Consider the following 13569-nt stretch of genomic DNA (forward strand, 5'->3'; position numbering starts at 1 on the left):
GGTTTTTGCTACACTGTAGCCGGGCACCCCCTGCCTGCCGGGACGTCCCGCGGTTCCAGCTACAGCTGCAGAGTTTCTGATACATCTCATCTACCACACCGGGATTTTGCTTGTCCCTACCATTCCAGCTTGCTGTTTCCGAGGTTCCTGCTACAGTTCCTTTCGCTATCCAGAGGGGGGCACCAGGACCGTCTGGCTCTGGGGGTTTGTAACAGAAACCCCTTTTCCATCCCTTCCGCTGGCTGCATCTGCCATTACCTTGTGCAGAGAGGCGACCAAACTCGTGCCACAGTGCCCCCTGCAGCCGCGGGAGAATCATCACACCCACCCTGCCCAGCCGGGGAGCCACCAGCTCCCCTTCTGGCTGTGACCGTAACTACACCAAAGGGGAAAGGGCTTGACAGCCGAGAGAAGGCTGTTATTTGAGTTCCTGGACTTGTTTGTTGTTGCTGTCATTGTTGTTTGTTTGCCTTGTTATCCATATACATACTAGTAAAGAACTGTTATTCCTTTTCCCATATCTTTGCCTGAAAGCCCCATAATTTCATAGTTATAATAATTTGGAGGGAAGGTGGTCATATTCTCCATTTCAAGGGAGGTTCCCACCTCTCTTGGCAGACACTTGTCTTTCAAACCAAGACACGTGGTCATCACCACGGCCTGCAGAGGAATCTTGGCTCTGGTGCCTGGGAGCACCTCCTCCCCCTCCTTCTTCACTGACCTTTGTGTTGATGTCTTAAAAGGCCTCCAAGACACAGAGACTGGACAGGAGTAAGGGAATAAAATAGGTATTTAAAAGGCCTTCAAAGGTACACCCTGGGAGCCAGAGGCTATTGCCAAAATGGACCCCAAAATAGATGACAGGTCACGAGTTCTTCACACCTTTATAGGTTTGGTTCATTTGCATATCAGGGTTAATTCTCCAATTAAAGCTTCAGTTCAATGATGTAATTTCCCCTCCACTGGCTCCCCTTAGAAGCTCTTCGGATTAAACTTTTTGGGCCTTGGACGGTCTGGGTGACCTTGGAGAGCAGGCACGGAGAGGCTTTGTTATGTCTACCTAGCACAAGTGAGAAGAAATTAGCAAGCTACAAGAAACCTCAGAGTTACACTCTAAGCAGTACAGAATCAGGAAAATATAAAAGTTAAAACCTAGGCATCAGTGTCTCCATGTTGTTTCCCTCACATGTTCTCACCTCCTCCTCTGCCTAGAAGAAAACACTGTGTCCTCTTTTGTTTTGATTTTCTTCTTAAATGTGTTATCACAGAGGCATTACCAGCCTCTCTAATTGGCCCAGGCTTGGCCAGCGGCATGTCCATCTTCAGAGCCATCAGGGATTGGCTCTGCCAGACATGATAAAAGCTTCTAGGAGCTTCTCACAGAAGCCACCTCTGTGGCCCCCTGCTACCAAAAACCAGGCTGTGCAAAACCAACACATCATTGTAGGTCACTCCCAACTAAAATATTCTATTTTAAATGTATGGTTTGCTGGTGGTCAAAATCAAGTAGTGGAGGAAAGAAAGCATAAAGGGTTTGCAGAGCAGAGATATACATAATTTTAAAATATAGATTATCTACAATCTGAAGAAAGTAAAAATAAGTAGTTAGTCTTACTGGTCAGAATACCTCATCTACTAACATTTGTATTTTACGAGTTGTAGGTTTTTTGTAGGGGGTGTATATGTGTAACTTTTCTTGTTATGCTCAGTATGCTGCCTATATGACAATCGGCAGTTGTTCAGAGTGCAAAAACTACTGGCATAGGCATTGAAAAAAAGCAGTCTGTGGTGGAAAAAATTTCATTTGTTCTTATCATATCTAGAAATTAATTATTTAGCAGTTTGTGACTACTTTAAAAGACTACGTGGCAGCAGAGAAAAAAATTGTATACTTAATTTTACTTTAACCTGTTATTCACTAGAAACTCAGATGTCACCTCTAGTTTTACTGACATATTTAGAGAAATTATCTGAGAGAGAAATGGATGTTATTTATAAATTATCTTATTAAACTTATGTATTATCACTTTTTAATATGCATGCTTGGTATCTTTTGTGGTGTACATCTATCTCTATGAAACAATATATTTTTTGTGAACTCAAAATCTTTATGTAGAAGCCACAGAAGAAGTTTCATTGGACAGTCCAGTGAGGGATCCAGTACTTTCACCAGAACCTACTCCTGGAATCACTCCTGTAACACCTACTTCATTAGTATCTCCCAGAATGGAATTGAGAAGTGTAACAGCCCCTGTGATTTTTGATAGATGCAGAGAACAGGTACTGAGAAAATTTTTAAGTTATATTTTGATGACTATGGAAATGTCTTTGTGTTGTGTGTGTGTGTGGTGTGTGTTTGCTATTTGCAGGTTTTGGGTTTTTTTAATGCAGTTCCTAACTACAGGAACATTCTTTGTTAAAGGGAAGTATGCAAGAGAACAACTATTCTGTTTATTTTGTGTTTAATATGTATTTGACTCATCAAATCATGAGTGTTCATTGCTTAGGTGATGAGAGATCTGTTGTATGAGGAGTAACATGCTCCATTCCTACAGGATAGGTATTGTAAAAGTGTGTGAAGAGAACAAGTGTTATGTGTTAAAGGTGTATTAATTCATACTAGCATGTTACAGGTTTTAACTCACATTTCTGAAGCTGCTGTTAATAAGGAAATTGAGGAAACTTGTTAGTGTTATTCTGCATACTAACAAACAGATAAGGCTGTTCATAGTTTTACCACTTGCTATTTACATTTGTCATTCCATTCAAAGTCTGTGCATTGGTAAATACCATTCATTCTAGAATATGCTCCTAGAAAATGTCACTGATAAATGAGGTTTGGCAAATAAGACTGGCTTGGGACTTGATGGCTGCTTTCCCAGATGCCCTAAGTTGACATTTCATTCAGATTTTTTTCCTCTTCAGCCTTGGCACACTGTTCTGTCATGGTCTTTCTTAACTACTTCTGTTCTATTAAACTTATGTATATTGCACAAAAGATTAGGAAATTCTGTTATCACACATCTCAGGCAAGTATCTGAAAATTCCATAGATGTCCCTTTCCTCATCCCCAACTCTTCAACCTCAGATACCACTAATAATGAGGAATATATCTGTCTTTTGATTAGAAGCTTATAGAAGCATTGCAAGTGAGAGCATTTTTAAACCTCTGTGCCTGCTGGGATTGGAGGAGATAAAATGAGCATTTCCCCAAGATAAATGTTTACTAAAACTAAAGCCAACAAGTCTGAAGAAGTTGCCACACTAAAAAATTTTCAGGAAGGCTCAAAATTAAAAACCAAGATGTGAAATTATGTTCACTTAAAATTGGATAGTAGACCTAGAAGAACTTTTTAGTCATTGAGACATACTGACTCTTCCTTCACATATATCCTTATCTTTGTACCAACATGTAGCATGAATGCACATTAACTTATTAAACGTGACATACATTTTTTTCTAGATTGAAGAGGAAGCAAATGGAGATTTGTTTGATATAGAAATCAATGTATTAGACCCAGAGAAAATTGGTAAGTTACTTGAACCTATTAAATTATGTTAGGCTGTCTTACCTCTTAGAGACTATTCTGAAATGTTAATATAATTCCTTATTCAGTTATCTTCTGATATTTTTAGCATGCAAATAAAAAGCTATTTAATGTGCATTTTGGAAAAAAAAAGTCTGTGGAGGGATTAAAATAACTTGCCTTAAGTATTTTAATTTTATTACAGGGGATGGCATGAATGCTTATATGGCTTACAGAGTAACAACAAAGGTAACTAGTGCAACAAATATTTGCAAATAACTTTATATCACAGCTGAGTAAATGTATCAGTAATAACTAAAATGACTCTTTTTTTTAGACATCCCTTTCCATGTTTCACAAAAATGAATTCTCTGTTAAAAGAAGATTCAGCGATTTCCTTGGCTTGCACGGCAAATTAGCAATGAAGTACATGCATATTGGTTACATTGTGCCTCCCGCTCCAGAAAAAAGTATTGTAGGTAAGTCTACTTTCTTCAAGGTTGAATGTATGCATGTGATTTCAGTACTATAATATAAATGAAATATTTTATACCAATTGTGCTTGTAAAATAAATATACATGGAAGTTGGTAAAATGGTGGGACTTACTGTCATGTAAGCAAGCTCTGGGTGTGACTTAAGGTCCTAGTGTAGAGACTTTCTTTGGTTATGGATAAGTTGGGAATACTCACAGACTGTTGGACCTTTCTCCAAAGACCACAAAGCTCCCACTTTAAACTTGAACTGCCAACCCTTCACTTCTTGGGCAGTATTTAGTCCCATCTAAAAGTGTATAGTCCACATGTTTCTAATTTTGAAGAGAAGAAGGAAAAATATAATTGTCTAGGCTGATTTAAAATGAGGCATCTTAAAGCAGAGAGCTGACAAAACAGTTGAAAGTAGATGACATGCATTTGCACCACTCACGCGTTTATTGTATTTTACTTTTTAAGTCTGATGTCTTAATATGAAATGTCCTGCTGTTGTGATTTAACCCTGGTAGGCAGCTAAGCACCACACAGCTGCTCACTCGCTCCCTGACAAGAGAATCAGAAGGGTTAGAGTGAAAAACTCATGGGTTGAGATGATAAAGACAATAAAAAAAGGAAGGGAAAAAAAATGAACAAGTAAATAAAAAAAAAACCTAGATAAACAAGTGATGCAAAAAGACCAAATTGCTTGCTACCATCCGACCAATGCCCAGCCAGTCCCTGAGTAACAGCAGCCCTGGAAAGACACACCACACCCCCTCACCAGTTTTTTATTGCTAAGTGATGTCATATGGTACAGAATATCCCTTTGGTCAGTTGGGATCAGCTGTCCCAGCTGTGTCCCCTCCCAACTTGTTGTGCACCCCCAGCCTATTCACTGCAAGGCAGTGTGAAACAGAAGACCTTGACACTATGTAGGCCTTGCTCAGCAATAACTAAAACATCAACACTGTTTTCATCACAAATTCAAAACATAGCACCTTATCAACTGCTATGAAGAAAACTGACTCCATCCTAGTCAGACCCAGTACAATCTCCACCCCTTATTTCATACTGTTTACATCATGCTCAGGTCCCACACTATCCCATTCATTATTAACTACCACCACCCTTCCCACCCTTTGATATACACACAGATATCATTCCCTTAGTCTATGGGCCACCCCTGTAAAATGTCCATAAAATGACAATATAAATGTCTGTTGAGTTCATTTACTCTATGACTTTGGGGTCTGGCTGTTATGGTGGTCACTCAGGACAGGCAGGATGGTGTGTTGTGTTGGAATGTTGTGTATCAAAACCAGGTCAGGTTGCATCACTGCTGTACTTGCCTGCTTTCTCTTGAGATTCACGCTTTATTGGTTTGTGTGATTCTTGCTGTAATATCTTTTACATATGGCAGCCCCACAAGTGGTGACATACAGCATCATAAAACGCTGGCATCATACAGCAAGCCCACAACAGAGGGCTCTTCCAAGAGGCCAGGCAGGGTAGATAGTTGTTTAATCTTCTCCATACTCAAGGCAGTTATACCAAAAGCCCACTTTGAAGTACCCTGTTCCGGTTTGGACAAATTTAGAAATATATCCTCTGAGAGAAGGCATCCCTCCACCACCAGGTTCGGGAAAAAATAAATTTTCCTCGAAGGAAAGTGAAAGAGGCAAAAACTATTTATTTAACAAACACACAGGAAAAAAATAATGATGCTAAATAATAAAACCTCTCGATCTGCTGAGAGAAACCTGGGAAAATTTCAGTCCTTCCATAGATCTCTCTCTCCCCCTCCTTGGAGCTGGGATGGGGTGGTGGGCCCACCTCCAGGGCCAAGGCCTCGGTGGAAATTCCTCCCAATGTATTCTGATGTTGAAACAGTCCAGCAGAGAGAAAAGGAGAAAAAAACAAAGTCCCAGGAAAACAAAAGTTCAACTCTCCAGAGGAAAAGGAGCTGAGGAAAAAAAACTGCCGAAAGCTGACTGGAAAGAAAAGCAAGCCAGGTGCTTCCCTTCCCTCTCGGTCTCCTGCTGCAGCTGAAAAAAAAGTCTCTATCTCTGTGTGACCTTGAACAAGCTGCAAACTGCTTTGAAAAAGTTTTGCTCAGTTTTTCCTTCCCCCTCTCAGGCTCAATTTAAAGGCATAGAAAGGCACAAAAATTAATTTCTGGGCATAGGGCAGCGATATGGGATACACGTCATAAGGTCACTCCAAGACATCCCTCTCCTGAGATAGTCTATGCCAAGAATGCATGTACCTTCCTGGCCAGTCACAATAGGATGCTTTTTCCACTCATTCCCAGTTAGGCTTACCTTAGCCTCCAACACAGACAGTTGTTTGGATTTCCCTATCACTCCAGAAATACAGATAGGTTGTGCTCCTTTGTAACCTGATGGCATAAGGGTACACTGTACACTGGTGTCAACCACAGCCTTATACTCCTTTGAGTCTGGTGTGCAAGGCCACTGAACCCACACAGTCCAGCAAACCCAGTTGTCGCTTTCCTTCAACTGGCTGGAGGCAGGGCCCATTGATTTCTGGTTGGAGTATTTATTACTTGATTTTTGTAACTGCAAACCAGAAGTCCCCTCATCAGGGTTAGAAGTAAGATCAGCCCTTCTACTCTGCCCAATAGAAACTGAAGCAGTGATTTTCCTCTATGGACATCTTTTGGCTGTTGTGGGCAAAACAGACTTGACTTGAAGTATTTGACTTAAGTTTTAAGAATTAATTACTGATTTGGGTATTGGGGTGGCATGGTTTAGGAATGGTATTCCCCAGTTTAGTGCTCCCACTGAAACCATGCCAGTATTTGCTTCCCCTCCCCCTAATATTGTAAGCAAAAAAGGCAAAGATCATGGGTTGAGATAAGAACAATTTACTGGAAACAGCAATGAGATAAGAAAAGGAACAGTAACAGCAACAATACTAATAACAAAAGTGTACAAAGAGAGGATGATTTACATGGAAAATGCTCACCAAGCCCGGGACAATGAAAAACAATGGCGGACAAACCCTCTGCTCGCCACACTTTCTCCTGACTGGAAAGGAATGCCCTTTCTTCTCAGAGTCCCTTTTCCCCATGGATGGGTTTGTCTTTGCTTGAGGCGAGACTAATCCAAACTGTCTTCCCTAACTCATTTCTCATATGCACCAAGGGGATTTTATCCCCTTCTACCATACATGGTGGTTTCGATTGGGCAGGGCCAGCTCAATTGGTAGAGCCTCTAGTGTTAACTAACCAGGTGGCCTTTGCTAAACATAGATTCCAATGTTTGAAGGTCACACCACCCATTGTTTTCAATGTGGTTTTTAACAGTCCATTGTACCATTCAATTTTCCCAGAGGCTGGTGCATGGTAGGGAATATGATATACCCACTTAATCCTGTGCTCTCTGGCCCAGGTATCTATGAGGCTGTTTTTGAAATGAGTCCTGTTGTGCGACTCAGTTCTTTCTGAGGTGCAATGTTGCCACAGGACTTGCTTTTCAAGGCCCAGGATGGTGTTCCAGGAAGTGGCATGAGGCACAGGGTACATCTCCAGCCATCCAGTGGTTGTCTCCACCACTGTAAGCACATAGCTCTTGCCTTGGTGGGTTTCTGTGAGTGTGATGTAATCAATCTGCCAGACCTCCCCATATTTAGATATATTTTAACCATTGTCCATCATACCAGAGGGGCTTTACCCACCTAGGCCTGCTTGATTGCAGCACATTTCACAGTTATGGATAACCTGGGAGATACTGTCCATGGTTAAGTCCCCCCCTCGATGATGAGCCTATCTGTATGCTTCATCTCTTCCCTGATGACCTGAGGCATCATGGGCCCACTGAGCCAGAAATAATTCACCCTTATGTTGCCAGTCTAGATCCATCTGAGACACTTGAATCCTGGCAGCTTGATCCACCTGTCTGTTGTTCTGATGTTCTTCAGTAGTCCGACTCTTAGGTTCGTGTGTGTCTATTTGACATACTTTTACAGCCAACTTCTCTATCCAGGCAGCAGTGTCTTGCCACAATTCAGCAGCCCAGATGGGTTTCCCTCTGTGCTGCCAATCGGTCTTTTTCCATCATTCTACCTCCACCCCTACAGCATTTGCTACCATCCACAAGTCAATGTAGAGGCAGAGTGCTGGCCATTTCTCTCATTCAGCCATATCTAAAGCCAGATGGACGGCTTTCAGCTCTGCAAGCTGACTTGATTCACCTTGTCCCTCAATAGCTTCTGCAACTCACCAGGTAGGACTTCATACAGCAGCTTTCCATTTTTGATGTATCCCTACAATACGGCAGGAACTGTCAGTAAAGAGGGTGTATCGCTTTTCATTTTCAGGTAGCTGATTATATGGTGGGGCCTCCTCTGCATGTGTCACGTTTTCCTCCTCTGATGATGATGATGATAGTCCAAAATTTTCACCTTTGGGCCAGTTCATGATGACTTCCAAGATCCCTGGGCTATTGGGCTCACTGTGTGACCAGCAAGACCCACTTACTCCATGTAGCATCGGTGGCATTATATGTGGAGGGGACATTCCCTTTGAACATCCAGCCCAGCACTGGCAGTTGGGATGCCAGGAGGAGCTGTGCTTTGATGCCAATCACTTCTGAAGCAGCTCAAACCCCTTCATAAGATGCCAATATGCCTTTTTCAGTTGAGGTGTGTCCTGGTTGCGGGGGGAGGGGGTGGAGCTTAGGGCAGTGTGGGCACATCTAAGCTGTTATTCTATACCACTTACATTATCACTGGGGGGCATGGTTTTGGGATGAAAATGAGCTCACCCCACGGAAGTGGGTGCCATTTTTGTCTCGCTCTCTCTTTCCAGTTGAGGGACTGTTGGGATCAGCCCCTGTGGACCCAGGTCCCTCTGCCGCTCCACCGGTCCCCTTTCCAGTTTTCTATGGAGCTTAGCTACAGGACATGGTGCTGAAGGGAAAACGACAAAACATAAATCGACGTGTGTTGAACAACAGCGCAAGCGGGGAGGCTGCCAGCAGTCCAGCTGAGGGTAGCCAGGCCGACAGGAGTGGAGCCGAGCCCCGTCCAGCTGAGCCGAGCTAAAGGGATCGTGGCAGAGCAGTGGGAAAGTGGCAGCGACCTGCGGGACTGACATCCAACACAGTGGAGTGGTGGAGGCAGCAGACAGGCACCAGTGTGGAACTGAGCCCAGTGGAATAGCAGTACGACCTGACTCAGATGACCTACCTTTGGGGGGGTTTTGTTCATTATTGTTCTTCGTTGTTTCAGGCTGGGGGGCAGAAAACATTAGCCATGGAAGCGCCCTCGCCATCTTGCCTTTGTTCCCAACAGCCAAGTGGCATGACATGTGGGAATGGTCTCCATCTTATCTTTGTCTGGGGAAGCCATGTAGACATGGCCTACAGTAAGCATCCACCAACTTCTTCTGTTCCCAGTGGTGAACACCTTTTTTGTGGGTAAAACACCTTCTCTTTTCGTATACTTTTGTTCTTAATATTGCTGTTGTTACTGTGAGTTTCTTATTCCATTGCTTTTTGCTTTCAGTAAATTGTTATCTCAATCCATAGTCTCTGCTTTTGTCCCTCCCTTACCAGAAGGGGCAGGGGAAGGGGAGTGGCTTATTTGGAGTTCAATTTCCTACTGGTGTTAAACCACCACAGGGTGTAACAGGCCTTGAATCCTTTGTATTCCCAACTCCAGAACCCCAGGGGTCATGCACAAGTCTCCCCGGGTACTTTTAGCCAGATGCTCCAGGAAGGACCATTCTCCCCGACTGCAGTGTAGAGCATTTTCACATCTTGTCCTGTCCTGACTGGCCCAAGGGCTACTGCATGAACAATCTCCTGCTTAATTTGTTCAAAAGATTCTTGTTGTTCAGGACCCCATTTAAAATCATTCTTCTTCCTGGTCACATGATAGGGTGTACTATCTGCTTGTAATTCCAGGAATAGGCATCCTCCAAAAACCCACAGCGCCTAGGAAAGCCTGTGTTTCCTTCTTGCTGGTTGGTGGGGACATAGCTGCTATTTTGTTGACCACATCCATTGCAATCTCATTATTTCTGTCTTGCCATTTTACTCCTAAAAACTGAATTCCCTGGGCGGGTCCCTTGACCTTACTTTGCTTTATTGGAAAACTGGCCTTCAGGAGCATTTGGATTTTCTTCTCCCTTTTCTCAAAAACTTCCTCTGCTGTGTTGCCCCATGTAATGATGTCATCAGTGTACTGCAAGTGTTCTGGAGCTTCACCCTTTTTTCAGTGCAGTCTGGATCAATCCATGGCAAATGGTGGGGCTGTTTCCACCCCTGGGGCAGTCAGTTCCAGATGTACTGGATTCCCCTCCAGGTGTGTCATGGGTTAGCAAGCATAGCCCCGGAAGTGAGTCTTTTGCAAAGGGGTGCTTACAGCTTCCTCTATGACTTGACAGAACCTATCAACTGGCTAGTTTGAATATGGACAATTTTTTAAGCCACTTAAATTTTTAACTGCCTCTGTGGTCCACATTTAAGAATGGACAAAGCCTGGGGGAGAGCTCTCTCTCACTTCTGGTCTTGGGACAGGTAGCTGCGGGGCCCATACAGGACCCGCAGGGCCCAGGCCGGGCCCTGCTTGGGCTCAGGCCTCCCGGGTCTGGGCCGGGACCTGCTTGGTTGGGCTCGGGTCGGGACACAGCCATCCTGCATCCGATAGGCCCTGTTCCACCTGGGCCCCCCCCCCCCCCCCGCCCCAGGCCTGCTATGTGCAGACGGCGAGCCCCCCCCCCCCCCCCCCCCCAGGTGCGGCCAAAGATTCAGCTGAAGCTGCTCTGCTGCCTGGAAAAGATCATGTGACCAACAGCAATAAGTGAAATTCCAGCTGCAAGGCATGGGTGAGATTAACCCTTTTAGTGCTGTGAAAAGATGAAATCCTGAGGGAGGAGAAAGAGGAGATGCTTAAAGCTGAAATTCTGTTGCAAAGCTATGGTGGTAATAGACTATGATATATCAGTGTACCCGTTGTAATTTCATGAAAGCATGGGGGGTGGAGCATTCAAACTGCACTTTTGAGCAAAAGCACCTGTGCTGGAATAAGCAAATGCTGAAGCAGCTGTAATTTGATGAGAAGTTTGAACAGGGAGAGATGGAAGTGATGAGGACCCTTTTGCTCCAAATTGGAAGGAGAAAGACCTCTGTTCCTAGAAATGCTCCCAGAGATAGTCCTAGAGATTAAGACGATGAGGACCCTTTTCTCCCAGGAAAAGGGGAGGGCCTCTATTCTTAGAGATGAAAATGCTCCCAGAGATGGGTGAAGAGAACCTTTGTTTCTGAACTGCTCAATCTTAAAAAGGTACCCCAATAGCTCAAGATTGGACCCTCGAAAGCAGTTGTGGGAAAAGCTGCAAGTCAGGGGAAGGGACTCTCACATGCAAGCAGAGAACCAACCCGGGCGGCTGTCTCGTGATACTGAAGCCATGAGAGAATTTCTTGTGGAGATGTCTCCATAGCATGAGAAAGAGAGACTCATCTCCCTAAGTGAACTGAACAAGGTTATCATGGAAGTGGTAAACAGACTGAACATCTCAAGGGTTGTCTTTTTACATTGTCAGTGGGAGAAAGGAGAAAGGTGGGGGGAGGAGAAGTGTTTTGAAGGTGTGGTATGATTTTATTTTTTTTCTTTTTTCCCTTCTTTTAGGTCTGTTAATAAACTTCTTTATATTCTTTCAAGTTTTGTGCCTGCTTTGCTTTCTCCTAATTCTTATCTCACAGAAGGTAAATAGTAATGAGTATTTTGGACCAAACCACTACAAGGTGAAAGCAAACTGTGGCCTGCACTCTGTTGCTAAAGGAGTGGAGAAAAATACATTAGCAGTATTGATGGTGGCACATTGTGCGGTGGTGTCAACTAAAGCCTTATACTCTTGTGGGTCTCATGTCAGGCCATCAGATCCCCACAGTCCAATAGGTCCGATTGTCTCTTTCCTCCACCTGGCTGGAGGCAGGGCTCCTCTAGTCTTGGTCATAGTAGTCATTGCTCACTTCTTGTAAGTATGAACTGGAGGTTCCTTCAAGACGATTGGACATAACATCATCCCTTCTTTTCTGCCTGAGGACTTGCCCACTGGAAACTGGAGTGGCATTAATCCTTGAAGAATTTCCTGCAGTGGTTGTTCTTCCTCTCAACTCATGTACCTGTGCTGCTAGGGCAGAGGTGGGTTTTCCATCCCACTTCCTCATGTCCCCTCGGTGGTTATGCAGGTAAAACCACAGGTTACATCATGGTGTGCACCTTCTCTCTCATTAAGTGGGGTGCTTGCTCCCAATAGCAGAGACTGGTACATACTGTAGGGGCATGGGACATTTCCTCTCTAGTTTGCTCCAGTCTTTCAAGTCTGTCTGCAAGTTTTGATAGTCTTTCCACAGCTGAGGTGCAGCTTGGTAGGGAGGAAAAAGATGATCTTCTGTAGTGGTTTGGTCCAAAATACTCATTACTGTTTACCTTCTGTGAGATAAGAATTAGGAGAAAAGCAAAGCAGGCACAAAACTTGAAAGAATATAAAGAAGTTTAGTAACAGACCTAAAAGAAGGGAAAAAAAAATCATACTACACCTTCAGAACTCTTCTCCTCCCCCCACCTTTCTCCCTTCTCCCAGTGACAGTGTAAAAAGACAACCCTTGAGATGTTCAGTCTGTTTACCACTTCCATAATAACCTTGTTCAGTTCACTTAGGGAGATGAGTCTCTCTTTCTCATGCTATGGAGGAATTATCACAACGAGACAGCCGCCTGGGCTGGTTCTCTGCTCGCATCATGTGAGACTCCCCTCCCACGACTTGCAGCTTTTCCCACAACTGCTTTCTAGGGTCCAATCGTGAGCTACTGGGGTACCATTTTAAGTTTGAGCCATTCAGAAACAAAAGTTCTCTTCACCCATCTCTGGGAGCATTTTATCTCTAGGAATAGAGAGCCCTCCCCTTCCCTGAGAGGATAAGGGTCCTCATCATCTTCACCTCTACGACTATCTCTGGGAGTATTTCTAGGAACAGAGGTCTTCTTCCAATTGGAGCAAGACTCCTCATCGCTTCCATCTCTCCCTGTTCAAACTTCTCATCAAATTACAGCTACTTCAGCATTTGCTTATTCCAGCACAGGTGCTTTTGCTCAAAAGTGCAGTTTGAATGCTCCACCCCCCCATGCTTTCATGAAATTACAACAGGTACACTGATATATCATAGTCTATTACCACCATAGCTTTGCAACAGAATTTCAGCTTTAAGCATCTCCTCTTTCTTCTCCCTCAGGATTTCATCTTTTCACAGCACTAAAAAGGTTAATCTCACCCAGGCCTTGCAGCTGGAATTTCACTTATTGCTGTTGGTCACATGATCTTTGCTAGGCAACAGGGCAGCTTCAGCTGAATTCTTTGGCCGCACTGGAGAGGGGGAGCTGCCTGTCTGCATGTAGCAGGGATGGGGGGGGGGGGGGTCCACAGGTGGAACAGGACCCATCGGCTCCGGGATGGCTGTGACCCGGCCAGGCCCGACCTGAGCAGGGCCCATCAGGGCCTGGCAGGGCCACTGAGCCCTGTACGGACCCAGCCCAGTTACCT

General features: G+C 44.2%; 1 protein-coding gene across 4 annotated transcripts in view; it reads left to right on the forward strand.

The window, feature by feature from the left end:
* Window positions 1–13569, forward strand: part of LOC138102902 (sorting nexin-2-like) — a 173330-nt gene that overhangs the window by 68405 nt on the left and 91356 nt on the right. For 3 of the 4 annotated variants that reach the window (XM_069000689.1, XM_069000690.1, XM_069000692.1), the window contains exons 3-6: window positions 2117–2280; window positions 3464–3530; window positions 3733–3776; window positions 3865–4006. In XM_069000689.1, coding sequence (XP_068856790.1) covers window positions 2117–2280; window positions 3464–3530; window positions 3733–3776; window positions 3865–4006 — 417 coding nt within the window. The remainder of the gene's footprint in view (window positions 1–2116; window positions 2281–3463; window positions 3531–3732; window positions 3777–3864; window positions 4007–13569) is intronic. The other variant, XM_069000691.1, reaches the window with a different exon arrangement.

This window comes from Aphelocoma coerulescens (genome assembly GCF_041296385.1).
Source record: "Aphelocoma coerulescens isolate FSJ_1873_10779 chromosome W unlocalized genomic scaffold, UR_Acoe_1.0 ChrW_unloc_scaf_4, whole genome shotgun sequence".
Lineage (NCBI taxonomy): Eukaryota > Metazoa > Chordata > Aves > Passeriformes > Corvidae > Aphelocoma > Aphelocoma coerulescens.